This window comes from Microcebus murinus, chromosome 16 (assembly GCF_040939455.1).
Source record: "Microcebus murinus isolate Inina chromosome 16, M.murinus_Inina_mat1.0, whole genome shotgun sequence".
NCBI lineage: Eukaryota > Metazoa > Chordata > Mammalia > Primates > Cheirogaleidae > Microcebus > Microcebus murinus.
The window spans coordinates 64,509,966-64,534,089 of record NC_134119.1 but is presented as its reverse complement, the minus strand read 5'-3'; the positions used below and the strand labels follow the sequence as shown (position 1 = coordinate 64,534,089).

The 24,124-nt window shown below is 57.8% G+C and overlaps 1 protein-coding gene across 1 annotated transcript; it reads left to right on the top strand.

Annotated features, from left to right (window-relative positions):
- Positions 1–1,054: 1,054 nt before the first annotated feature.
- EXOC3L2 (exocyst complex component 3 like 2) lies at positions 1,055–22,795 on the top strand. Its single transcript, XM_012761410.3, has 13 exons — positions 1,055–1,116; positions 4,574–4,669; positions 5,232–5,770; positions 8,336–8,966; positions 11,430–11,541; positions 12,483–12,584; positions 12,699–12,799; positions 12,972–13,082; positions 14,293–14,428; positions 18,532–18,654; positions 19,069–19,224; positions 20,031–20,152; positions 22,138–22,795. The coding sequence occupies exons 3-13, from the start codon at positions 5,248–5,250 to the stop codon at positions 22,424–22,426; spliced, it is 2,406 nt and encodes an 801-aa protein (XP_012616864.2). The 5' UTR covers positions 1,055–1,116; positions 4,574–4,669; positions 5,232–5,247; the 3' UTR covers positions 22,427–22,795.
- Positions 22,796–24,124: the final 1,329 nt, after the last annotated feature.

Genomic DNA, 24,124 nt, shown 5'->3' with positions numbered 1-24,124 from the left:
CTTGAGCGATCTGCCTGTCTCAGCTTCCCAGAGTGCTAGGATTACAGGCATGAGCCACCGCACCAGGCCAAGCTCTTTGAATCTTAAAACTGGGTCACTTCTCCATCTGCTGGGATTGGGGTCTGCTGCGACCCTAATGCAGACCCCAGCCCCGACTTTGCCAAGGCTGGTGATCCCTCCTAAACCCCCAAACCCGGCCCTTAAAAGTCATGCAAACTCCCAAATCCAACCGCACACAAGGCCTGACCCAACCCCAGCCCCAACTACACCTGCCATGTGGACTGTCACTGTAGCAGAAGCCACCCCAGACTCGCCTCCTGTCCCCAGCGCCACCACTCTGTCCCCACTGATGCAGTCCTTTCACAAATCTCCACTGTGCGCTTGCTGTGGACCAGGCAGGCAGCCAGGGATGGGACCCAAAGTCCCCTTGCTGAATTTACATTCCAGTGGAGGGACACAGTCCCAGAATCTGCAAGGAAGCCAGATGCCTCTGATAACTTCAGACTGTGGAAGGTGCTACATAGGGACTGGCATATCAGAGTGACATCCTGGGAGACAGGGGACCCAGGGGAGCCAAGGAAGGGGCGACAGAGCTGAGACATCAGGAGGGGACCATGCAGAGACCTGGGGTGGAAGCTTTGAGGCAAAGAGAACTAGAATTCCAGAGCTGTTCCGGTGCCACCCCCGTCTGGCCCAAGCCCAGGCTTTGGGCCCAGAACTTTCTTTGAGGTCTTCGCCCCATAGCAGGGACGCCCTCCCACCCTCCTCGCTCCAAAGGCCTCAGGGCTTGCAGGCTGGAAAGCAGCTTTGGGTTCCAGTCCAGCACAGGGAGCCTCCCGGGGTGCCCAGGATGGTGTTGTCACAATGGGAGGCGTGAAGAGCCCGAGGTGGGGGGCGGGCTGTGGGCTCCCCAGCCCAACCGCAGCCTGGCCAGAAAGGGCAGACAGATAATGAGTCCTTCCCGCCCCTGGCCCCAGAGAGGGAGGGGTTTCCTGACAGGAAATTGTCCTCCTCCGAGCCCCCCCACCTTCAGATCCAAGCTCTCCGCAGTCCTGGCAGAAGTAGCCTGGAGACGGGACAGCAGCAGGGCCAGAGGGACAGGCACGAAGGACAGAGGTGAGTGTGCTGGGGGCAGGGGGAACATTCACACCCCCGAGTGCCTTTGGGGAAGAGCCACTGCCCAGAGTCGGACTGGCCTGGAGTTCAGGAGAACCCGGGTCTTGAACCCAGGAGAGGCTGGGAGCAAAGAGAGAATTGGGGGTCTGACCCCAGGGGGGGTGCCGGTGAGAGGGCAGAGGGGAGATGGAGCAGGGGGACAGTGCAGGGCAGCTCTTGGGGACTCTGGGGCCCAGAGAGGCTTTGAGGGCGCCTTGGAGAGCTCGGAACCACCAAGGGGGAAGAGAGATGAGACGACACTGGGTCCGATGCCCTCTGAGTCCCGGTGGAAAGACCGAGCCCACTGGGTGCTCACTCCGATCCATCCCAAGAGATGGGGTTTTGGCCACCGGAGATGGTGGCAAGAGCTGGGTTGGAGACCCAGTGGGAAGACAGGGGCCAGGTTGGAACCGGAGATGTGGACGGGCTTGCACCGGGCTAGGACGATGACAGGTCGGGGTCTGGGGCCGAGGACTCCACCGGGCTTGTATCAGTTGGGGCTGGGCTTGGGGACACACAGTGTGTCAGGATGGTTCTCTAATGCACATGCTGGGGACTGGAGGTGACAGATTCTGCAAACAGAGGTCAGGGCTTCTGCGCAGAGGGAAAAGGCTGGCAGCGAGGAAGAGGAGGAGGGGCCGGAGGAGGGAAGCTCTGGTGGCCAAGACATCCTGCGGGGCGGGCGGGAGGCTAGGGGCTTGAGGGATGCCTCGGAAGTGAGTCAGGGGCCGGGCACCAGGGGCTGGAGGGGCAGGATGTCACAGCCAGCTTGCAGAGGGGGTGTTGGAGCCAGGAAGAGGAAAGACGTCGGGGCCACTTTTGGGAAAATGTTGCAGCCAAATGTTTGGGGGTGTTGGAAATAGTTTGAGGGTACTGAATCCAATTTAGTAGTAGTGGCGGGCAGGGGGAATGTTGGAGCCAGGTGGGACACTCTCAGACCTAGTTTGGACCACGTTGACTTCAGTTGGAGAGAAATCGGAAGCTGCAATTTTGGGGTGGAGGCGGAGACAGTTTTGGGGGTGATGATGAAGCCATTCTGGGAAGAGGCACGTGGAGGCCAGTTTGGAAGATGAAAGTCAGAGGAATGAGTGTGGGGACAGTGTGCGTGCATGGGGGGGGGTGTTGATCGCACGTAGATGCAGGCTAGGGGTTGCCAAGGTGGCTGCCTCCCTGGAGGTAGAGGCCCATGGAGGCTGGAGGGAGATAGGAGGCTCAGAGTAAACATCTGGCATTTTATTTGCACGATTTTGTCCTAATCATACAGTGGAATATTATGTAGCACTTAAAATAAATGAACTAGAGCCATATGGCTAGACACGGATCAAGCTCATGTTGTAAGGTCACGATGTAAGCAAAACAATTTATAAAAGCACGTTGCAGGACCCAAATCGTATGACACCATTTATAGAGAGTTGGAAACCATGTAAAACAATACGTCTGGATACAAGTCTATGCAGCACGGGAAAAAGATCTGCTTGGACAGACGGACAGGACATTCCGAATGCTGGTTTCCCTGCGAGAAGGCCAGAGCGAGTGTGGGGGTAGGAGACGGCAGGAGGCTGCAATGCACTTTTCTTTTAAAAAACCCAAACCAAGGCTGGGCACGGTGGCTCAAGCCTGTAATCCTAGCACTCTGGGAAGCTGAGACAGGTGGATCACTCAAGGTCAGGAGTTTGAAACCAGCCTGAGCAAGAGCGAGACCCCGTCTCTACTATAAATAGAAAGAAATTAGCCAAACAACTAAAAATAGAAAAAAAAAATGAGCCGGGCATGGTGGCGCATGCCTGTAGTCCCAGCTACTCGGGAGGCTGAGGCAGGCAGGATCGCTTGAGCCCAGGAGTTTGAGGTTGCTGTGAGCTAGGCTGACGCCACGGCACTCTAGCCGGGACAACAGAGTGAGAGTCTGTCTCAAACAACAACAACAAAAAAATTGAAGCAAATACAGCATTTGATGTAGCTAAGATTGCAAGCACAGGGGTGTATATTAAGTTTGTTTTCAGTACTTTTCTGAATGTTTGGATTATTTCATCATTTTAAAAATCGCCCTTCCAGGGCTCCCCAGGGCCCATGGGGAAGATGAAATCCTTTGTCACGGCATTCAAGGCCCTGTGTGGCCAACTCCCTCCTGACCTCTCCCAGGTCCACTCACCGTGCCTCCTTCCCACTCAAGGAACGAACTGTCTTGCCTCCTTCCTTCCTTCGCTTCCTGTGTAGCACCCATTCCCCGAGTGCCTGTCCTGTGCTGGGAGCTGGGAACATACACTGCGGTGACTGAGATGTCCCCAGCCCCACCCTCCTGGGGCTCACAGTGCAGCGGGGGACACAGCCCTGTCCCCAGATAGTGATGACCTGGAACAAGCAGGGGTGGGATGAGAAAGCCCATGGGCTGGGGGAGCCGGCGGGGTCAAGGAGGGCTTCCTGGAGGAGGGGGCATTGAGAATGAGTGCTGAAGCATGAATGGGGCTCCGCTAGTGCACGGGCACTGGGGAGCCATGGAAGGGTTAGGAGAAGGGGAAGGGCAGGTTTGCCACTTATTAAGGTCCTCAAAGGTGGACTGGAGGTGCCAAGACTAGAGGCTGGAGACCAGGGAGGAGGCTGGGACAGTGGGAAGGGAGTGAGAGGAGGGACCATGGACGGGAGAGAGGGACTTAGGAGATGGGACGGGCCGGACTCAGGAAGCCGTGAGCCCTGCCAGGGCAGGAACCGGGTCTGCTTTGGCCACTGCCATGTCCCTAGTGCCTGCACAGGGCTGTGGCCCATGGCAAATAAATACCTAAGTACATTTTTTTTGTTTAAATTGTGGTAAAATATACATAACATAAAATTCACTCTTTTAAACCATTTTATCTATTTATTTTTTTGAGGCAAGGTCTCACTCTGTTGCCCAGGCTGGAGTGCAGTGAGTGACACAACCATAGCTCACTGTGACCTCAAACTCCTGGACTTAAGCGGTCCTCCTGCCTCAGCCTCCCAAGTAGCTGGGACTACAGGTGTGTGCCACCATGCCTGGCCAATATATAAATATGTTTTAGTTGTCCAGCTAATTTCTTCCTATTTTTAGTAGAAACGGGGGTCTCGCTCTTGCTCAGGCTGGTCTCAAACTCCTGAGCTCAAACGATCTTCCTGCCTCAGCTTTCCAGAGAGCTAGGATCACAGGCGTGAGCCACCGCGCGCGGCCTAATTTTTCTATTTCTTGTAGAGATGGGTTCTTGCTATGTTGCTCAAGCTGGTCTTGAACTCCTTGCCCGAAGTGATCCTCCCACCTCAGCCTCCCAAAGTGCTAGGATTACAGGCAGGAGCCACTGCCCACAGCCCTTTTAAACCATTTTAAAGTGTACAGTTCAGTGGCATTTAGTACACTCACAACATTGTGCAGCCATTACCTCTGTCTGGTTCCAGAACATCTTTGTCATTTCAGAAGGAAACCCCGTCCCCATTAGCAGCCACTCGCTGCCCTAGGCACCACGACTCTCCTCCCTGTCCCTAAGGATTTGCCTATTCTAGCTGTCTCCTGGTAAGTTTTTGCTGGAGGAATGAACAAACGAGGCAGAAATGACAGGGGTCCTAACCAGACAGGGGACAGGAGGGGATACAGGGTTGAGGCAGGTGCCGGGGAGTCTGGCCCAGATGTCTAGGAAGATGGGGGGTCCTTGTGCAGCCTCTACCCTTGGAGGCTGTGCCACCTTGGGAGACAGCCTTCCTGGCTCTGGAAGGAAGACCAGAGGATGGACTAAGATCCCGAGTACTGGAGGGGTCAGGGCAGGAGGGGGGCAGGGAAAGGGTCTCAACATTGGTGCTCACGGGAGAGAAACTGAGCTTTGCAAATAGAGACATTGGGTGCAAATCCCGACTCTGTCCCTGAATTCCTGTGGGAACTTAGGCAAGTGCCTTTGCACATCTGAGCCTCGATTTTCTCATCCGCAAAATGGGGATAGTAACAGTCACCATCTCACAGGATTGTGCAGATTCAAGGAATCACTAAGTGCTCAGACTGTGCCTGATGCACACACCTCCTCAAGTGCTCACACGCAGAGCACTGTCACCAACACCGTCGATGGTCTTCATTTCTCCTCCAGGTCCCCACCTGTGAAAATGCCCATCCTGAAGAGTCTAGGGGTGGCAGACCCCAAGGTGCCCCGGGCGGGGACCCTGCCCCTGAGGTCCTCTCGGAACCCCTTCGAAGAAGTTCCAGGGCTTGAAGAAGAAGAGGCTGGGGAGCTGGGGACCCTGCCCAACGGGACATCCTGCCGTCGCCGCGCCACCCTGGAGAAGCTGGCGGGCCTGGCCCCCTTCCGGCTGGGCTGGGCCCCGGGCAGGCGGGCAGGCAGCCCCGGGGATGGGCAGCCCCGCTCCTTCCTGGGCCGCGTGCTGCCGCCGGGGATACGCAGGAGCTCAGCAGACTTTGGCCTCCTGGCCCGGCTTCAGGGGACCCGGACCCAGGGCGACGAGGAGACCGTTGGGGAGGCAGCCAGGAGACTGGCCTTCCTGAGGCTGGGGCGCGGGCCCAAGCCCCGGCGCACGTCCCTGGCGGAGAGAGTGGTGCCTGCCGGTGAGGCAGCTCCTGAACCCCCACCCAAGGTCCCGGAGCCCCCAAAGATGAAGGAGCCGTTGTCAGGTGAGTCGGGACCCTGACCTGGACCTGGGAGAATCATGGTGTCTGTTTCCATCCCCAGCCTGGTCGCCCTGGTCTTATACTTCAGCCCATCCCAGCCTCCCACCCCTCCCCCAATCCAGCTTCCCCCACCTGCCATCTCCAACCTCACCTGCCACTCCAGCTTTGGTCCCATCTCCTCCGATCCCCGCCCTACCCCCATTGTCAACCCCCTGTGCCCCCAACATTGAACTCAACCTCATCCACTTTCAACTGGATGGCCCCCCAACCTCTGGTCTCCGCCCCTCCTCGCCCACCCCCAATCTCTTTTCCCTTTCTGTCTCACGCTGAACCTCAACCCTAACTCCAGCCTGATCCCAACCTCCACCTTCGACTTCATCCCTATCTCAATTCACATCCAAATCGCTATCTTCAAATTCAGCCCCAGGCCCAGCCTCCGCCTCACCCCTACCTGCATTTCCCCAATCTGTCACCACTCGACTTCCTTCCGTTCCCAGGGCTGCCATGACAAAGTACCATGATCTGGGTGGTCCTCGTCATTCTCTGTGTGTGTGACTGTCTGTCTCTGTATCCCCGTTTCCCTTCCCTAAGGACATTGGTCACATTGCACTAGGGCCCACCCTAAAGACTTCATCGTAACCTGACCACCTCTGTGAAGACCCTATTTCCAAATGTCACCTTCTGGGGTACTGGGGTTAGGACTCACATACTGCTTTTAGAGGGACACGATTCAACCCACAACTCCACCCATCCCCTCCCCTCCCCCACTGTCCCGCTGATGCCTTTTCTGTTCCAAATTATTCCAATCCTGTCAGCAACCTCTGTCTTGACACATGTCCCTGTGCTTGTCCCCAACCCATAGCTTCCTCCAAGCACCATCTTTAGCCTCTTCTCCACGCCTGACACCTGATTGATGCCCAACACCCTGGTCTGGTCCCATTTCTCGTCCCATTCCTCCCATCCCGTGTCCCTAGTTCCATCCCATGTTCCAACATGTTTCAGCCCTTTCCCCTCTTCCGTCTCACTCCTAAGCCCAGCCCAGCCCCTGTCGGCAGCCACCCCCCAGCCCCATGTCCCTCCCCAGCCCCCTTATTCAGTCCCATTCCCAGTCCTGTCCCAGCCCCAAACTCCACCCCCAGCCCCAAACTCAACCTCCTCTCCATCATCAAACCCACCCCCAGCCTGCACCTTCCCCTCCACCCACACTCCTACCCTGTCCCAACTCCCTGCCGGCCTGACTTCATTTTCAGACTCAGTCTCCCCCTTCCTCCCATCCTCAACTTCCTTCTAAACTCATCTCCCCCCACACCTCCCACCGCACCTCTACCCTGAGTCTGGCTGTCATTCTCAGTCCCTTGCCCACTCCCCCTGCAGAGCTGGCACCAACCTCATCCTCATCCTCAACTCCCTCATCCCGACCCCACCAGCACGCCATCCTCATCCCTGGTGCCATCCCCAAACCTGTCCCGACCCCATCCTAACTGCCTCCCTCCCCACGCCCCCTCCCGTCTTCCTCTCCACTCCCAGAGCCAGGCTTTGGCCCCCTCGGGCCATGTCCCCCCCAGAGCCCTTTCTGTCCGGATCTTTCCACCTCTGGCTGGAGGCCGCTTCAGCCCCAGCTCCGGGGGACTGGGAGGGCACTGCAGGGGGGTGCGGAGGGGGTGCCTGGAGCCCCGCCTTCTGGAAACGGATGGGCAGAAATAGCTGGCCAGGAAATAGTTTCTCTGCCAGGGAGGAAGCGGAGGGGGGAGTGGAGGTGTCGAGGGTAACCCTGGGCCGCCGGGACCCTCCCGCTGCCACCCGGAGGCCTTCCAACCGCGGCTCCCCTCTGTCGGGATGGTCTGAACTTGCCAGAGCGCCGGATACCCCCACGGCCGTCCAGTCCCCAAAAGACCCCATCTCTAGTCGCATCCCCTCTCCCCATCTGCAAGCCCGTTATCCCGCGGTCTCCAGCCCCGTCCCCGCACCAGCCTCTGGTGTCCTCCCCCCTCCTCCTCCATTTCTTACCCCTCCCACTTCCTCTGGTCCCTTCCTCCAGCCCCACGAACTTCTCCCACCCTGACCCCTCTCCCCTCCCTAACCCACTGCCCTGACCCCTCACTCCGGCCCCTAACTCTTTCCCTCTTCCGCAATCCCACCCCAGCCCCTCACTTCCCGATTCGTCTCCCTCGCTTACAGACCCCGGCCCCAACTCTGCGCATGCGCCTTCTAGTCTTTTGCCCCCCACCCCATATCCAGACCCCCCCCACCTCCAGAGATCCTCTTTCTTTCCCAACCTGCTGCTGTCCCCGCCCCCAGGCCTGGCCCGCTCCCTCACCCCCATCTTCTCTCCCCCACTCTACTCTCCCCTCCCCCCCACTCACTGCACCCCTCTTCCGTGGACCTCCTCTTCCTCGCCTGGCGCCCACCTCTCCCCCACCCTCCTCGCCCCGCCCTCCCTACTCCCCTCCCCTGACACCCGTGTCCCTCCCGTCTCGGGACCCATCCCTGGCCCCTCTCAGCGCCCACACCCCAGCCCTCCTGCCCCTCCTGGCGCGGTCGGGCGCTGACCCCGCCTTGCCCCCGCAGTGCTGGAGATCCTGAGCCTGATCCAGCAGCGCGAGCTGGCCCGGGCCGACGAGCACATCCTGGAGCTGGAGGCCGAGGAGCTGGCGTCGTCGGGGGGCGCCCCGGGCCCCCCCAAGGCCGAGGGCGGCGGCGGGGGCCGGCGGGCGCGGGACGTGGCGCTGCTGTACGAGGCGCTGCAGCGCGAGCTGTGGGCGCTGGTGCGCGAGACGCTGGCGGGCCCCGGGCCGGGCGCGGGCGCCGGGGCGGGCGCCGTGGCGCAGCTGGGCCAGGTGCTGGTGCAGGAGGAGGCGGCCGACGGGCGCCGGGGGCCCGGGGCCGCCCGCAAGCTGCGCGCCCGCTGGGCAGAGGCGGTGGCACGCGCGGCGCGGGAGCGCCTGGAGGCGGCGGCACCCGGGGCGCCCGGGGGCCTGGCGGGGCAGCTGGAGGCGCTGCGGGCGCGGCTGCTGGAGGACATGGCGGTGGTGCGGGGCCGCCTGGCGCCCGCCTACCCCGCCGGCCTGGGCGCCTTCGGCGTCTACCTGCGCGGCTACCACAGCGCGCTGGCCGAGTGGCTGGGGACCTCCGCCCGCCGCAGGCTGCCGCTGGCCGACCGCTACGCGCTGCTGCACTGGCACAACCAGGTGTACCCCAGGTGAGCGGGACCGCCTCGGGCTGCCCAAAGTCGCCTAGAACCCCAGCCCCACGCCCAGCACTGGCCTCTAGTGATCCCAGAGACTTGGAACAGCTGACCCTTCCATCCTCTAACCCCAACACCATTGCCCCTTCCAGTCCTCAGCACTGGCGACATTTGCAATCTTAGACTCTCAGTCTGTCCACTCCTGCCGCCTCGGCACCTTACCACCGCGGCCCTTCCAGTCCTAGAACCTCGGCAGTGTCCTGGCCAAGAACCTCAGCACTGCGAACACTTAACACCCAGGATCACAGCACCGCGAACACTTAACACCCGGGATCACAGCACCGCGAACACTTAACACCCGGGATCACAGCACCGCGAACACTTAACACCCGGGATCACAGCACCGCGAACACTTAACACCCGGGATCACAGCACCGCGGACACTTAACACCCGGGATCACAGCACCGCGGACACTTAACACCCGGGATCACAGCACCGCGGACACTTAACACCCGGGATCACAGCACCGCGGACACTTAACACCCGGGATCACAGCACCGCGGACACTTAACACCCGGGATCACAGCACCGCGGACACTTAACACCCGGGATCACAGCACCGCGGACACTTAACACCCGGGATCACAGCACCGCGGACACTTAACACCCCGGATCACAGCACCGCGAACACTTAACACCCGGGATCACAGCACCGCGAACACTTAACACCCGGGATCACAGCACCGCGAACACTTAACACCCGGGATCACAGCACCGCGAACACTTAACACCCGGGATCACAGCACCGCGAACACTTAACACCCGGGATCACAGCACCGCGAACACTTAACACCCGGGATCACAGCACCGCGGACACTTAACACCCGGGATCACAGCACCGCGGACACTTAACACCCGGGATCACAGCACCGCGGACACTTAACACCCGGGATCACAGCACCGCGGACACTTAACACCCGGGATCACAGCACCGCGGACACTTAACACCCGGGATCACAGCACCGCGGACACTTAACACCCGGGATCACAGCACCGCGGACACTTAACACCCGGATCACAGCACTGTCCACCCTTCCACTATTAAGCCTTTTGGACTTAGAACCTTCATGTCATCTATAGTCACACTCCTAGAGTCTTAGTGACATTGACCCTTCCGGCCTTAAAAATCTTAGGACTTCCCACCCTTTCAGACCCAGAACCTATTGGCACCATCGATTCTTCCAGTTCCAACGTCTCAGCACCACTGACCATTTCAGTCCCAGGAGCTCAGCTGTGGACCTGCCCCTGTCGCTGCCACTCGCACTGCTAGAATCGCAGCTGTCCGCCCTTCCAGTCCCAGAGTTCCAGCACTGTTGGCCATTCCTGTCTAGAACCTTAGCCCCACCCACCCTTAACGTTAGCACACTGGACCCTTAGGATTCTAGAAGTCTTACACTGGCTTCTCTCTAGATCCCAGGCCACTGACTCTCCCAATCTTAAAACTTTAGATTTATGACTCTGTCGACTTTAGAACCTTAGCACCAATGAGCTTTCCAATCCTAAACCTTAGCCTCATCCCCGTTTGGATCTTAGATCCCTGACACTGTTTATCCTTCCAGTTTGAGGACTTGAGTGCTGTTGGCCCCTTCGATTCTATAATTGTAACATCCAGAACCTCCATACCCTTGACCCCCACCCCCCAAGTCCTAGAATCTTACGACTGAGACTTTGACTCCTAAAACATACCCATTCTTGTGGCTGGAGGATGAAATGTTTTGATTAGCTACAACTGGGTCTCCTGTCCACTGCAGGGAAGAGGGACTTAGCCATACCCAAACCACACGTGAAAGGGGTGGGTGGTTATCCAACAAAATCAGAAGAATGGGAAGGCAACAGCTACCAACATCAACCACATGATGTCATTTGGGAATACATGTGACATGCCACCCGTGAGAGATGGAGGCAGGATAGGGAGTCTGGAAGCTTCCTGGAGTGGTGGGACATGGGTTAGGTCCAATCTGTAGGGAGATGGCGTTTCTGATGGAGAGGAAGCCATGAGCCTGGTGTGCATAGGGGTGGCAGGGCATGGGGTGGGAGGGATGCATAGTTTGAGGCATGCAGGGGAGTAGAAAGATGGGAATGGAGGCTGGATGGGGAGGCCGCCAAGGCCAGGAGCAGAGGAGGAAGGGAGCTTTTGTTGGCTGAAGGTGATCATGGGTGAGGCCTTGCGTGTCAGATCACCAAGCCCGAACTTGACCCTGCAAATCTTGCCCGGACACCATCCATCAGGGAGCTGACTCAGAGAGCTGGAACCGGGGGAGCCACAGTCCCAAAGACTTCCTTTGAGGGATGAGCAGAGCTGGCTCAGAGAGAGGAAGGGAGTGGCCCAGGGTCACAAACACAGTGAGTGGGGGACAGGTCTGATTGCCTGGCCCCACCTCTCACAGACCTCCCTGTCTCTCTCCCCCCAACCCCAGAGAGGTCCTAGGGCTGGTGGACATGGTCGCCCTGGAGAACGGGGAGCTGGGGCCCCTTCTGTCCCCTGGCACCCTGCGGGGTTTGGAGGATGAATGTGTCACAGACGTTAAGGTACCTGGAACTTGGCAATTCGGGAGTGGGAGGGGCTTTGCAGAGAGAGAGGAGTCATGGTGGCTTTGGGGGCCCTCTCCCCTCCCCCTTTCACTATGTCCATCTCCCGTTTCCGTGTGTGAACCTCTGAGTTCTGTCCACAAGCCATCGACATTCGCACCCAAGCTGATCATTTTGTTTCTGTTCAGGCACCAGCCCCCAGGCGTAGAGACACTCAGTGAAGGATCAGTACATTCAGACACTTCAAATCTTAGGGCAAGAGAAAGTTTAGTCCCAGAACCTCAACTCAGGGGCCCAGGGACTGGAGGAAGTACAGCATGGAAGCAGCTTTGCACATAAGCAGGGCTGACAGTAAAGGGTTAACAGGCTAGGGTTATGTCTGCTGGGCACCGCTGGGCAGAGTGGCCCCAGTCATGAACACCCTGCCTGGCCACGGTGGTGGTTTCCTGTCCGAGTGCCAGTTCCCCCAGCCACGGCAGTCAGAATCCCTGTGACCCTAACCCTAGCATCATAGAACTGAGCATATCTAGATCCTTTAAAGACAACACATCGACCAGGGAATCGGAGATGTGTAAATATCCATGATCCCAGACCTTCAGAATTCTTGAATCACAGAATCTGAGAATCTCGAACTAATTGTTTGGCAGAACCTGAGAGCAGAGGCTTTCAACCATCAAACGACGACAAATAGACCCTTAAGCCCCTTGGCTATTAGGCGGAGGAAGCTTAGAACCACAGACTGTAATATAATATGCAGCTCTAAGCCATAGACTCGGACCGCAGGGCTGAGGAGCTTTCCTGGTTCGGCCTCTCTCTCCAGCATCACCCGGGCAAGCTAGAGGGTGGAATCCAGGACTGCTGGGGCTTAGGGCGAGGGGCTTGTGGCAGAGAAAGAGAGATCAAGGCAGCCCCCGCCCCTGCTGCCTGTCTCCCGGCTGCAGGCTCAGACCCGGGCAGCCCTGCTTCGAGTGCTGCAGGAGGACGAGGAGCGCTGGGGGAGCACGGAGGAGCAGCCCAGCAGCCTGGCCCAGGACGTGTGCGAGGTAGGCGGTGGGGAGGGGGTGGGGGATGGGTGGGACAATGCGGGTGATGGAGGGAGATCGGCTAGGTGGGACCTGGCCCCTTCACCTCTTCTCATCCTGCCCCCTGCCCCGAAGCTTCTGGAAGAGCACACGGAGCGGGCGCCCCGCATCAGCCAGGAGTTTGGGGAGCGGATGGCCCACTGCTGCCTGGGGGGGCTGGCGGAGTTCCTGCAGAGGTATGGGGGCCAGGCGGCGTCAGGAGCTGGGATCCCACAGAGAGAGGAGGGATGAAATGGGATCAATAAGGACAGGGCGGGCAGGGTGCCACAGCAGGGGTGGTGGCTTTGTAGATTCAGTGCCCAGCACGGGCCCGGACCCAGCCCAGCGTGTCCCCTCTCCTGCCACCAGCTTCCAGCAACGCGTGGAACGATTCCACGAGAACCCAGGAGTCCGGGAGCTGCCACCTGACACCTATATCAGCAGGACCATCGCCCTGGTCAACTGTGGCCCCCCGCTGAGGTGAGAGAACCCACAGCGTGTTGGGGGAGGGGGGCAGGGCCAGTCCCAGGCGACAGCTGGCCTGGGGTGCCTGGTCCCTGGGTGGAGATCACAGAACTGACCACCCCCCCAGGGGAGGGCATGTGCATGGAACCTTAGAACCATAAAATCTGGGAGTTCCAGAAACAACCATAGCATCACCAAGCATTGGAATCAGAGTCATCGGAAAATCGCAGCGTTAGAATTATAGAACTCTAAATTCAAAAGATATAAAGGGGCATACAGTGAAAAGTCTCATTCCTTCCATATCCTCCCCTCGCTCTGGGGCAGCCAGTATTTCTAGAATCTTCCATGTCCTTGCAGGACACGCTTGCCAATAAATAGGTGTAAATAAATGTATATGTGCAGATGAGCACATATACACATTTTATACAAATACAAGTAACCATATTTAACTATGCGTGTATATGTTATTTCTTTCCTTTAAAAAAAAATTACAAGGGGCAGAATATCGTACCCACTTCTGCCCTTTCCCCCATAACAGCTCGGAGGGCTCCTGTTAGGGCGTGAGGCATTCATGTCTGAACCATGTCCCACTGCCTGGCTGTCCCCTCATTTATGTAACTGGTCCCCCGTGGAAGGGCGGTGGTTCCACTTTTCCAGGGAGGAACCTGGTACACATGTCATCTCCCATGGGACCCTCTAAGGAGTCTTGCTAGAAGGGGTCCCCTGGCACAAGGCCCAGTGCCTGTGACTTGGGCAGCAAGTCACTTGCTGAACAAGTCACTTGCCCTTCGGCGGTGGAAGAACATGGTCTGCCACAGGGACAGACAGTGAGAAGGGTAGAATTTCAGAATCGTAGACATTTGGAACCACAGACTTCTAGAACAGAGGTCTCCCTACTCCTGCCCAGAAAGCACCGAGAGCAACTGAGACCCAGAGACTCAGAGAGACCCCTCCGTCCCCCAGTATGCCCTACACCCCCCAGACATCTCCCAACCCCCAACACCCCCAGTTCCCCAGACACCCCCGGCTCCCCCAAATACCCCAGCCTCACCCCAGCATCCCCCCATCCCCTGACACTCCTCAGCCCCCAGGCCCACCCCAGGGCCCCTGGCCATCCCCTGGGCCTGACAAAATGGGGCCCACCCCATGATGTGGAGGAGACAGGTCTAGGCAGTTGGCCTGAGACGTTGGGGGCCGTGACTTTCGGTTCCACTGATCCCCAAAGGGCTCTGGCCGAGCGGCTGGCCAGGGTGGGGCCCCCTGAAAGTGAGCCGGCTCGAGAAGCTTCAGCCAGCGCTCTGGACCGCGTGACCCGGCTCTGCCATCGTGTTCTGGCTGACCTGCTGTTCCAGGAACTGCAGGTGAGTGGGGGGGGGGACGGGGGGGGGGGGCCCACGCCAGGGCAGGGAAGCACCCCCCCACCTCCCCGTCCCGCAGTTTCCTTTAGCCCGTGACTCAGTTTTTGGGAAGCAGGCAGGAGTGGGGGGTTAGGGCCATGCCAGGGCTGTTTGGGAGGTCAGAGGGGGGTACAGGAAGGAAGAGGTCGGAGGATGTGGCCAAGGGGGGAACAGCGCCACCAGCAGGTGGGGGCTTGGGTTTGGGTGGAGCCCCTTCCCACTAAGGTCCCCCAGACCCCTTGCTCAGGCTCTCCTAGACCCTAGACCCCAAATGCCCATCTCTGGGGCCCTGGACACACCCTGAGGGGGCCAGGTTCAAAGGTGGGTGAGAGAAGGGGGGAGGGCAGGGCAGTAGGGGCACTGAGAGTGAGACGGAGGCGGGTATGTGTTCCCGGTTGTCATACATGCTCAACCCATGTCCCTTCTCTGCTCAGAGTCCTCCCATAGCCCCCAGCTCACGTAGAGCAAAAGCCCAAATCCTCACTGTAGCCCACTGGGGCTGCAGGGGCTGCCCGCTCCCTCCCAGACCTCAGCTCCTGACACTTTCCCCCTGCTGTCCCTTAACACAACAGGCACATTCTGCCTCAGGGCCTTTGCACCTGCCATTCCCTCCGCCTGGAATGCTCTCGCTCTGATAGCCACATAGCTCCCTCTCCCACCTTTTTCAAGTCTTGACTCAAATGTCACCTTCTCAGTGAAGCCCCAGAGACCCGCCTGCTGACTCCCTGCTGTATTTGTCTCCAAAGCACTGGCTGCCACCCACTCTGTCCTTTGCTTTTCTGTTTGTTTGTTTTACCTGCCTCCTCCCACTGGAATGGTAGCTTCTCAAGGGCAGGAATTCACTGGAATGTTTCTAAAATAATGTTTTATTATGGAAGACTTTAAACATACAGCCCCACAAGTAGGCAGAGTGACCCCTTCTGGACTCATCTTGAACTCCAGCAAATGTTACCTCTGGCCAATCCTGTTTTGTCCCCAACCCCACCTCTGAATTCTTTTAAAGATCCCCTACATCCTTGCCTGGTGCAGTGGCTCACGCCTGTAATCCTAGCACTCTGGGAGGCTGAGGCGGGAGGATCGCTCAAGGTCAGGAGTTTGAAACCAGCCTGAGCAAGAGTGAGACCCCCGTCTCTACTAAAAATAGAAACAAATTAATCGGCCATCTGAAAATATATAGAGGCTGGTCTGATGGTAGTGGGTTATCAGAAATTATTAACATTAGTGTCACTAAAGTTGGTATTCAACCCCCCACTGCTAAATTTGACTGGCTTAAAAAAAATATATATATATATATATATTAAAAATTAGCTGGGCATGGTGGCATGTGCCTGTAGTCCCAGCTACTCAGGAGGCTGAGGCAGGAGGATCGCTTGAGCTCAGGAGTTGAGGTTGCTGTGAGCTAGGCTAACACCACGGCACTGTAGCCAGGGCAACAAGAGTGAGACTCTGTCTCAAAAAGAAAAAAACCAAAAAACAATATAACATCAGTGTCGTTTTCATACCTAATAAGTGGAACAATAATTCCTTACTATCATCAGATATCAGATCAGTATTTAGAGTCCCCTGACTGGTTTGTGATTATCTTGTGCATGGAATTTGTTTGTCTCACTCTCTGCCATGTCCTCGGCATTTTGGGCATAATGGGTCCTTAGTGATCTACTCAGGGCTGGGCCCACAGGAAGGGCTCAGAGAGTGGTTCTTGAGTGACTAAATGAATAAATATTATGTAGAGAAAGTGAGTCAATGGGGGAACTCGGGGATGCCGGGAAGAGGGTGCAGCCTTTGTTCTGGGCTTGGCTGCACAACTTCCAAGTAAGGAGGACCTTGGGCAGCTTTCTTGTCCTCTTGGGGCCTCTGTTTATACATCTGGAAAATGGGCACAGGAATTCCAGGCTTCTCAGATGGCTCTGAAGAAACAATAGGATTTGGGCCACAAAGTGCTTAACTCAGGGCCCAGCGTGCAGGCACCGGCCATGGCTGTCTGTACAAATGCACAAGCTTCGCAGCAACAGCAAACGCGGCCCAAGCACTCCCTGTGCCCCGCTTTTCAACAGAAGGCCACAGGGCCCCATTTTTGGAGGTTCAGATAACTGGGCTGGTGTCCGGACGAGAGAGCAGGAACTGGGTGCTGGGGCCGAGAGGGATAGGGGTCTGCTTTAGGCCCCTGGGGACACCAAGCCTGGACATCCCGGCACCTCACATTCCCTGTGCCCACCCACCCCCTCCAGCCTCCATCTCATGGACAGACCGACTGCCCACCGGTCCTCCCTTCTCTCCCAGCCGGGGGCCTCTCACCCATCTTCCCACCTGGCTTCTCCTCCCTACGCCCTCTCACCCCCACTTTCCCCTCCTTCCAGCCTCTGCCCATCCATCTTGGTAAACCTGACCCCTCTCCCTCCCGTGCTCAAATCCCACCATGGCTTCTAGCGCCCTTGGGGGGTGGGGTGGGGAGGAGCTGGGGCTTCTCACAGGGCCCAGCCCTGCCCACCTGGGCAGCCCCATGTCCCATGTCCCCTGAAACCCAGCTTGGTTTCATGCTCGGTTGTTGCTGTCTTAAAGTTCTTTTTTCTTTTTTTGGACAGAGAAAAAAAAAAATTTTTTTTTTTTTTTGAGACAGAGTGTCACTCTGTTGCCAAGATTAGAGTGCCATGGCATCAGCCTAGCTCACACCTCAAGCAATCCTCTTGCCTCAGCCTCCCCAGTAGCTGGGACTACAGGCATGCGCCACCATGCTCGTCTAATTTTTATTTGTCTATATATTTTTAGTTGGCCAATTAATTTCTTTCTGTTTTTAGTAGTGCTCAGGCTGGTTTCAAACTCCTGACCTTGAGTGATCCTCCAGCCTCGGCCTCCCAGAGTGCTAGGATTACAGGCGTGAGCCACCGCGCCTGGCCTAAACTTTTTTTTTTTAATTATAAACAAATGGACCATTTGGTGTATTTCAAAAGTGCAATGCTTTTTATTGATCAGTAAAAGAAGTTAGAAATTAATTTCCCCCCCAAATCAGCAAATGGCCGACAAATTTCCTTGAAAGTCACAGTCACATAATGTAGTGCATCTGGGAAAAGAGGGGGACCAAGACAGGGTCACGAGTTCCATCACATCCTGGCCTTCTCAAGGGTGGGGAGCGAAGCCACCTTTCACAAAGGAGTGTGCGATTAAGCGAGACACTGGCGCTGCTCCTTCCTAAGAGCATGCACGGGGAACGTGTTTCCCAAACTAGATCCAGAACGAGGAATGTGGAATTAGTCCGCCCTCCTTTGCTTAAGGGCTATCCACTGGTTAATGAATTTAAAAAACATGTCTTAAAGTTGTTAATTTTTGAATGCAGGTCGCCCGTTTTCTTTTCTTTTCTTTTCTTTTTTTTTTTTTTTGAGACAGAGTCTCGCTTTGTTGCCCAGGCTAGAGTGAGTGCCTAGCTCACAGCAACCTCAATCTCCTGGGCTCAAGCGATCCTCCTGCCTCAGCCTCCCGAGTAGCTGGGACTACAGGCATGCACCACCATGCCCTGCTAACTTTTTTCTAGTAGAGACTGGGTCTTGCTCTTGCTCAGGTCTTGAACTCCTGACCTCAAATGATCCTCCTGCCTCAGCCTCCCAGAGTGTTAGGGTTACAGGCGTGAGCCAGGCGTGAGCCAGGCGTGAGCCACCGCGCCCGGCCTCTGATCTAAACTCAGCCTTCTTCACATTGCTTCTTCCCTCCCATTGAGCCACACACACTGCCCCACTCCTTACCTGGCTAAGGACAATCATCACCTGGGCCTCCCCTCCTCCAGGAAGCCCTCCTGACTCTCTGCTGAGTCAGGCAGCCCCTCTGAGCTACCTAAACCCCCAGGCTCCTCTGTCCCAGCCCTGCCAGCTGTGGGTCATCACTGCCTGGGGACGGGTCTCTCTCGCCCTCTGGACTGTGAGCTCCAGGAGGGCACGGCCTGGGCTGTGTCATCCCTCATGTGTCCCTGGCACCATGGAGCCCTGGTTCAGCGCGGAGCAGAATTCTGGGAACCTATTTCTAAGTGCAGGGGAGGGTGGGCGGGAGGAGAATGGCGACCCCCTGCTCTGTCCCATCAGCCACACTTCAACAAGCTGATGCGCCGGAAGTGGCTGAGCAGCCCGGAGGCCCTGGATGGCATCGTGGGCACGCTGGGCGCTCAGGCCCTGGCACTGCGCCGGATGCAGGACGAACCTTACCAGGTGCGCACGCCCGGGGTGGGGGTGGGGAGAGCAAGAACGCTCCTGCTTGGGGCGACCCCCCTTCTAGATGGGGAGCACCTCTGGGGGGGTGGAGGAGGTGGCGCCCTGCCTGGGGTGTCCGGGAGGCGTTCCTGCGGGGACTGGGGCGTGGGGCGGGGTGCAGACTGGGTGGGCGCCTCTGAGAGTGGAGCTTGGGGAATGGAGAGAGGCTGGGGTGGGGCACCCTTTGGGGGCCGCTGGGGGTGTCCAGGGGCTGATCAGGGGCCGGGGAAGGCAAGATCGGGCAGGGAGGGGGTGGGGGCTGGAGCTGGGTGCCCTGCGGGAGGGGTTCCCGTTGGCCGCGCCCCCGAGTGGGGGTCGGTCTGGCACGCGGCTCACACTCCCGCACCCCACCCACCCCGTGCCCGCCCGCAGGCGCTGGTGGCCGAGCTGCACCGGCGGGCGCTGGTGGAGTACGTGCGGCCCCTGCTCCGCGGGCGCCTGCGCTGCGGCTCGGCGCGGACCCGCAGCCGCGTGGCCGGGAGGCTCCGGGAGGACGCGGCGCAGCTGCAGAGGCTGTTCCGGCGGCTGGTCAGTGCGGGCCCGGCGGGCGCTCCGAGACCCGAGAACCCCAGGACTAAAGGCCGGGGACGGGGTGGGGGCGGGGGCAGGGCCTCGCCCAGCTTCGGTCCCTGGAAACAGTTAACACCCTGACCCGTACCCTTTGCGCCTAAAAATCAGACAGCTCGCCTCGGATCGCTTTCCTTGGCTGCAAAAGGGGGAGAGGACGGGTCCCCTTCCACTGCTGCGGGGGTCAGATCAGTTATCCCTAAGTGCTGAGGACGGTCCCTAAACATTAACTGTTGCTACCAGCTTAAACGGAAGCTAAGCTAAATGCGACAGAAACTCGGAAGTCTAACATTTCCAAGCGCAAGAATTAAAAATCGCCAGATCTTATTTGTACTCAGTTGTATTGAGCAGGACTGGAAGGGCCTCCTCGCTTAGACGCTCTTCCAGAAGTTTCTAGCGTGGAGTCCTTGGAATGTTTATTTTGGACAAATTTTTGAGAGAATTGTAGATTCACATGGGGATGTAGGGAAGAATGCAGAGCGCTCCCTCGTACACTTGATCCAATTTCCTCCCCATCGGAACATTTTGCAAACTTGGAAGCGGTTTCGAGGGGTGTCCCTGAGTCCCAGATTATCTGCAGAACAGGGAGGAGATGACACTGTGGATTTTTTTTTTTTTCAAAATCTGGCTACGGTCTGTTTTCTGCGAGGTTTTTACAAAAGAGGAAACTGAGGCCAGGAGGGGGAAGAGCAGGCCAGCGTAGGGAGAGGGTGTGGCTTGGAGGGGACATCGGGCCGTGGGATGTGAGCGCGAGCCCTCCCCCGCAGGAGTCGCAGGCCTCGTGGCTGGACGCCGTGGTGCCCCATTTGGCCGAAGTCCTGCAGCTGGAAGACACGCCCAGCATCCAGGTGGAGGTGGGGGTGCTGGTGCGCGACTACCCGGACATCAGGTGAGAGGCCCCGCCTGCCGCCCGCCGCCGCGGCCTGGCCGAGGTCTCCCCGCGGCCTTGGCGGCGGTCCCAGCGTTTCCTGCCTCCTGGGCGAGGGAGGGAGGTGGCGAGCGTGTCTGACGGCCGTTTCCTGCTGGAACCAGGGCATTATTAATACGATTTCCCTCCTTCTCCTGCCGCCGCCGCCACCAGGGCTTGCAAACAAACAGGCCGTCACAGGAAGCCCAGGGCAGGGGGGCGCGGGGCCGCCCGCCCGCCGGCAGGAAGGGCCGGCCCGGTAGGGGAGCCGCGGGGGACACGGGGACACGCATGGGCACGCGGGCGCACACGCACTGGGACAGCAGCTGGCGCAGGCGCCATTCAAATCCTGGTGGGCCACTTCCTTTCCATGTGGCCCTCTCTGAGCCTCAGTTTCCTCATCCATTCCATGGGGATAATAATACTCTCTTCTTGGGGTTATTGGGGAAATACTACATCGTCATCATCATCATCATCGTCATCCTTGTCATACACGGCACTAACCATACCAGTTCTTGCTCCTTGAGTTATTTCAAACCTAAATAAGCATCTGACGTGTCCACTCTATAAGAGGTATAATTAAGATTATTTTAGAAAATATATGCAAGTAACTCATGAGAGGCATGCAGAAATTAAATATCTCCTCTCAAATATCACAGCTAGCCAGCTGCAAAGCCGGGACTTGAACCCAGGCAGCAAACTGGCTCCAAAGCCAGTGCACCAGACCACGACACCACAGCACCCCACCCTCTGCGAGCGCTGGGTGGCAGCACTGGTGGCAGCACCACTAGTCCCGCAGTGCTTTTCAGGCTGACTGAGATTTTGTACTCAGAGATGCAAAACCCTAGGGAAATAAGGACTGAGGCAGGAGTGGGTTTATGTTCCAGGATCGAGGGTGAGGGTTCTGGAACTGATTCAGGATGGTCAGTTCTGGTTCTGGGGAATGGGGTCATGTCCTCGGGAAGGCACAGAGCCCTGGGGTCCTAAGGCGTCCCAAGGGGTCCCAGTATTCCTGCTGGGTTGGAGTGCCTGAACTTGAATCTTGGATCTTGGATCAGAACTTGAATCTGAAGCTAAGTTTGAAGAGTTCTCTAGCTGGGCTGGGAGAAGCGATTCCAAAGCTGAGTTTGGAGGCCCTGTTTTGGAGCTTGATTGAGCTGGAAGGTTCTTGAGCCATGTTTTGGATGACTATTTTGGAGCTGTGGGGATTCCAAACCTGGCATATGGGAAGATGAAGACACTGGGCTGGGCTGAAGGTGGCAGGAAAGACCCCAGAGCTCTGTTTGAAACGAATGTTCTTGAAAGGAAATGTCAGGTTCAGGATCTTGAGTTGAAACATGGGTGTTGGTTTGGAGTGGAGTTTTGGCTCTGAGATCTGGAGCTGAGGTGGGGGTGAAGGGAAAGGTCCTAATGTGTTGGGTTTAGCAGCAGGGGTTGCAGAATAGAGCTGGTTTGGGGCACGGAGTTTCTGGTTGGAGTGAGGGTCCCCAAGGTGAGTTTTAGTCCTGGAGTAGAATTTTGGTGGAACATGATTCTGGGAGTGAGATGGGGGTGAAGTGAATATTCCAAGGTCAAATGTGGGGATGAAAGTTCTAGAATGGGTTCTAGATTGAGAAGTCTTGATTTGCATTTTGGGCGAGGGTACCAGGATGGAAATTTCGGAGTCATCTGAGCTAAGATGGGGGTGAAGATTGAAGGTTCATTTTCATCACAAGCTGAGGTTTGGGGTGAACAGGAAGATTTCAGGGCGGGGTTTGGAGGTGAACATTCTGGAATGGACTGTAGGTGGGGGGGTATTTGGAAGTGGCTGGGAGTGAAGTTTTGGAGGGGAGCTGGGATGAGGTGAGGGTCTGGGACGAGGGAGCTGATTCCAGAGCCGGTGGGGGCCACGCGGGGTCCACTCCTAGGCCTGCGGTACCCCTGGAGCCAAAGACCCCCCACGCCCCTCTCTGTTCCTCTCCCCCCAGGCGCAAGCACGTGGCGGCCCTCCTCGACATCCGGGGCCTGCGGAACGCGGCTGCCCGCCAGGAGATCCTGGCCATCGCGCGGGACCTGGAGCTCTCTGAGGGGGGAGCCCTGTCGCCCCCTCGGGACCGTGCCTTCTTCGCAGACATCCCCGTGCCCCGCCCGCCTTTCTGCCTCGGCCTCCCCCTCTTCCTGGGCCGCCTCCCCGTCTCCCGGCTGGCCAGGCCCAACCTGGCCTGTCTGCCCCGGGCCCGGCCGGCGTCCCCCGCGCTGCCCCGGGCCCAGCGCTGAGGCCCGCGCCGCCCCGACTCGGGCGCCCCCATGTGCTGCTGGCGAGCATTCCTCGCGCGAGCATGGCCGCCTCCCGCCGCCGGGCCCGACGCAGAGCCCCGGGAGGGCAAGACCCTGAGAGGTTTTCTCACCCTACCCCAACGTCAGAAGGGAAACGGAGGCCAGAGGGAGCACGGACCTTCCCAAGGCCACGGAGCCGGTTCCCAGCACCCCTCCCGCCGCTGCCCGGTGGGGTAGGTGGCCTTCTGGAAGGCTCTACAGAAACATCCCGGCGCCGCCCCCCTTTCCCCTCACCTCAAGGTCTGGCCCAAGTCCAGTGTATTAAGGAATGTTCGATACTTAGAATAAAGAGGTTTCTATTTAACACAAGGAAGGGCCGAGTCCCGAGTGTGGGGGAGGAAGGGCCGGGCAGGGCCCCGGGCCAAGCGCTGCTCTCACGCCCAAGGCCGGCGGGGCCCCGGCTCCCGGGCAGGGCGGCGGCCGCGCAGGGCCGGAGCCACCGGCGACCCTGTGTGCAGAGACTTGGGCTGTGTGGCTCCGAGGCAGGCCCTTGGCCACTCTGAGCCAGGGGCCCTCACGGTGTCTATCCCAACGTGCCCGTCCTTTCCCGGGCCTGGCAGTTCCATCGTGGCCCGCCCGCCCCATCCATCTTTAGCCGGGAAGCCGCGTCCAGAGAGGAAGGAGGTTGGGGGCAGGGCCGGCGGCATCTAGGGCGCCCTCCTGGGTTGACGCAGGAAAATCTCAGGGTGGGAAAATTTCCAGCCTCCCTCACCCTCAGCCCCGCCGGATCCTGGTCCCCACGGAGACCTTGAGGTCATCCCCCTGCTGACCCCTGCCCCTCCTGCCTGGGCTAGACAGCACATGATGGATGTTTCCTGGCTTGTGGGTGTTTTTTTTGTTGTTTGTTTTTTGTTGTTTTTCCTGAGAAGTCAGAAAGAGGCAGCCCGGGGTCAGCACTTGTAGCTGGGGTTGGAATCTCACACGTGTGAACTCAGGGAGGTGGAGGCTCCGGACTCTTGGAGCCTCAGGGCTGTGTGACCCTGGGTAGGAAGCTGCCCCTCTCTGGGCTGTGATTCGGATCCTCCCCAGGGGATTGCTTAACCCCTCTTTGTCTAGGCCCGAGTAAGATGTCTAGAGGATGTACCTCCAAAAAAAACGACACTTTAATGTCATTGATATGCAAAAGAACAAGGGAAAAGTTGAAGAATCCTCTGCAACAGTATGTTTCAGTCTGTAGACATTTAATTAAAATGCATTAACCTCAGTTGTTGGCAATGTTCTTTTCAGATTTTGGGCCTCCATTTAAAAACAGCTTTACTGAAATATAATTTACATAGCAGACAATTCATTCATTTAAAGTGCACAATTCGGGCTGGGCGCGGTGGCTCACACCTGTAACCCTAGCACTCTGGGAGGCTGAGGCGGGCAGAGTGCTTGAGGTCAGGAGTTCGAAACCAGCCTGAGCAAGAGTGAGACCCCGGCTCTACTATAAATAGAAAGAAATTAATTGGCCAACTAATACATATAGAAAAAATTAGCCGGGCATGGTGGTGCATGCCTGTAGTCCCAGCTACTCGAGAGGCTGAGACAGCAGGATTGCTTGAGCCCAGGAGTTTGAGGTTGCTGTGAGCTAGGCTGACGCCACGGCACTCACTCTAGCCTGGGCAACAAAGCGAGACTCTGTCTCAAAAAAATAAA